Source organism: Oncorhynchus mykiss, chromosome 7 (genome assembly GCF_057628025.1).
Source record: "Oncorhynchus mykiss isolate SJ-2025 chromosome 7, ASM5762802v1, whole genome shotgun sequence".
Lineage (NCBI taxonomy): Eukaryota > Metazoa > Chordata > Actinopteri > Salmoniformes > Salmonidae > Oncorhynchus > Oncorhynchus mykiss.
Genome location: NC_143028.1, coordinates 19633063 through 19636683, shown reverse-complemented (window position 1 = coordinate 19636683; position 3621 = coordinate 19633063). Strand labels below are relative to the sequence as shown.

The 3621-nt window shown below is 41.8% G+C and overlaps 1 protein-coding gene across 1 annotated transcript; it reads left to right on the top strand.

The window, feature by feature from the left end:
- The first annotated feature begins 1079 nt into the window (after window positions 1-1079).
- Window positions 1080-2676, top strand: LOC110527556 (uncharacterized). Its single transcript, XM_021608919.3, has 3 exons — window positions 1080-1441; window positions 1797-1883; window positions 2328-2676. The coding sequence occupies exons 1-3, from the start codon at window positions 1244-1246 to the stop codon at window positions 2412-2414; spliced, it is 372 nt and encodes a 123-aa protein (XP_021464594.1). The 5' UTR covers window positions 1080-1243; the 3' UTR covers window positions 2415-2676.
- The last annotated feature ends 945 nt before the right edge of the window (window positions 2677-3621 follow it).

Genomic DNA, 3621 nt, shown 5'->3' with positions numbered 1-3621 from the left:
TCTGAACACCAAATACAGAGAAGTGCGTAGGAAAGGCATACATTCCTAAGTCGGGATTGGCCCCTAAGAGCTTTGCACACTTGGATTGTGCAATATTTGCCCATTTATTATTTTCACAATTCTTCAAGCTCTGACAGTTTGGTTGTTGATCATTGCTAGACTGCCATTTTCAAGTCTCACCATAGATTTTCAAGCAGAGTTAAGTCAAAACTCTAACTAGGCCACTCAGGAGCATTCACTGTCTTCTTGGTAAGCAATAGCAGATTCTGTCTTGTGTTTAGGTCATTGTCTTGCTGAAAGGTGAATTAGTTTCCCAGTCTCTGGAGAAAAGCAGACTGAACATGTTTTTTCCTCTTGGATTTTGCCTGTGCTTAGCTCCATTCTGTTTCTTTTATCCTGAAAATCTCCACAGTCCCTGTGGTATGGCCATTCCTCCAGACAATGCCATGAATTGTGATTGATCACAAGCTGTGCTCTGGCACCAGCAAGCCACTGACGTTGTCTTCATCACAGTCTTTATCACAGGTCATTCTCTCACCCTCTCTCCCCCTACAGTAAGTAGTAGGCTGAACAAAGTTAGCTTGACTTTTACAAATGTGTCCATATATTGGTCTTTAGTGCCACCTATAGGTTAAAATTGTGGATGGCTACATCAAATCGTTTCTCAATTTCAGTTAATAGCGTATGCCCCCCCCCCCCCGCCCCCACCTGGGTGCACATTTTGATTTTTGCCCTAGCACTACACAGCGGTTTCAAATAGCCAACTCATCATCAAGCTTTGACTATTTGAAATCAGCTGTGTCGTGCTAGGGCAAAAACCAAGACGTGCACCCAGAGAGGGCCCCGGGGACCAAGTTTCAGAAACCCTGGCCTATGTCACCCTGGTTGTTGAAGCTACAGTATCTGTTGTATGGTGAACTTGGCCTTCATCAAGGTTCATTTGTGCTTTGATAATTGCCAGTGCCTATCCAGCCACAGACCTCACCATGTGTTACTGCAAGCCATGCCTAACATGAGATATTCAAACCTAACCCACTAAACTGTCCGAGTCCTACACAAGACAGAAGTATCAAAGGCTCACACAAACACAGCTCACTAAACAGATTAAGCTACTGACAAACCAGCGTGGGCGTGCGTGTGAGTTTCTGTGTACATACAGTGTATAATCTGGTGCCGCCCTTCTTGGTGCCAGCCAGAGAGTCTCTCTAAGTCTTGTGAAAACCTGTTACTAACCAGACCGAATATGTTCTACTTCTGGCATTTCCTCTGCCCTTTCTTCCTCCTGTCAGCCATGGCCACTGCGGCACCTCTTGGGCAGGATGTGGACCCAGCTGACCCAGAGGTACAGGCCTGTGTTGCCTTTGGCATCAAGAGCTTCAACTTCCACAGCCAGACTCATCAGCTCCACAACATTACCAAGTTCCACTCTGTCCACAGAGAGGTGAGAGACCCCCCTGTTTGACAGCAGTCTCGCCAGCTCATAATTGATTTTAAGGGATCATACCTTATGGGCAATCTGTTCGTAAAGACTGCAACTCCTAATAAATATTTAGGGAGTGCATTTTCTTCTTTCTAGGTATGGTGATTCGAGAGTTTGTATTTTTACATATGTTTTTTTTTCCCCTAATTCTGTACATTTTATTTTCATTTCCCAACTAGATAAACACAGCTTTGTTGCATTTGCATTGTACATTGAAGTATGATTTTGCAATTGCTTGTGTTTGCTCTGCGTCCGATGTCTTGTTGAAAGCCCTTTAACGCACAAGTGAAGCTGAACTAAGGTGTGGCTCTCTCAGGAGGTCGGTGCAGGTCAGTACGATATTGATGTGGAGGTGAGAGGTTGCCAGTCCTCCTTCTGTTCTCCAGACAATTCCAACACCCAGGTATGCCTCAACCACATCTTGAACCCGCTCGGTATCTGCAGCATGTTTTTATGGATTTAATTTAGGGGCATGAGAAGGGGGGGGGCCTGAACGTCCATTACCAATAGGTATAAAATAAACTATATTTCCTTCTGATAGAGATGGAGGATGTAAATATTTTCCGAATTCATTTCAAGAATGGCTTTGGGAGAGCCTTACATTTCAGACTGGGGTCGGCATGTTTTTTTGAGGCAGTGAAAGTCCTTCGAGAGCTATCAGTATTTAGTCTTTAATCTAATCTCTTGTTAAGGGGGTTGAGTTAGTGCTAATAGCACAGAGGCTGTGCATGTTTGCACTATTTGCCTTGGTAACAGTCCTTATCACAAAGAACTTGGATATGGAAGTTTCTCTGCTATGCTGACTCCCTAATGCCAAAACTCCTTTCCTCTCTCTCTCTCGTTCCAGATTTTCCGTTGTTATTTTGTCATTGTGACTGCTCCTTGGAAGAAGCAGCTGATTCTGATCAAAAGCAGCTGTACTCCAGTGTCTTAGGATGGACAGGAACTACTGTCTATGTGCAACTACACACATATGTGTAAAAACACACTTAGCATGTGTCAATTGAATCGTCAAACTATGTATGCATTGTGTGAGGTTGTTGCTTATATCAGACATGCACTATTTGAACGAGAAAGCTAACAGACACTAACAAACACCTTTTTAATCAGAATTTAACCTAACACTAATTATTTTCATGTTAGAAAGAATGTAGTTATTTGTAAGAATAAAATCAATGTGATTACTGGAGTACTGATTAGATTGTTGTGTGGTTTTCTTATAGATGGTCTAATCTACTGTTTAATATGTTGATCGACTCTGGTGCCAGTGAAATTGAATTAGGGGCTCGATTCGATGTGTGGTAAACGCTGCATATGTCTGTTCAATTGGGAATTACCTTTAAAAGGTGACTGCATGTCCTGATTTTGCCTCCTTTTAGATTTGTGTCATTAATTAAAGGATGCTAGCGGCCATGACTGAACTCAAACGTAAATTGGTTTTAGGGTGTGTGTGGGTTTGCAGGTGTTAAAGTTGGTTGAACTTTGTAAAGCCTATCCCTGGGGCTAATTAAGGACCATCAATAAATTATACAATGTAAATGAGACACTATTTTCACGTTGCACACCTTTTTAGTTCTCATTAAATGCTTTCACCTAATCATTCAAGGGGTTTTCTTTAATTCTACATTGTAGAATAATCGTGAAGACAAACTATTAAATAATACATGGAATCATGTAGTAACCAAAAAAGTGTTAAACAAATCAAAATATATTTTAGATTCTTCAAAGTAGCCACCCTTTGCCTTGATGACAGCTTTGCACAAGCTTTGCATTCTCTCAACCAATGCATTTCAATTAACAGGTATGCCTTGTTAAAAGTTCATTTGTGGAATTTCTTTCCTTCTTAATGTGTTTGAGCCAATCAGTTGTGTTGTGACAAGGTAGGGGTGGTATAGAGAAGATAGCCCTATTTGGTAAAAGTCCATATTATGGCAAGAACAGCTCAAATACAGAGTATTTCTTTCAACCAGCTTCAGGAGGAATAGTTTTCCAACAGTCTTGAAGGAGTTCCCACATATGCTGAGCACTTGTTTTCCTTCACTCTGCGGTCAAACTCATTTCACACCATCTCAATTGGGTTGACGTCGGGTGATTGTGGAGGCCAGGTCATTTGATGTAGCACTCCATCACTCTCCTTGGTC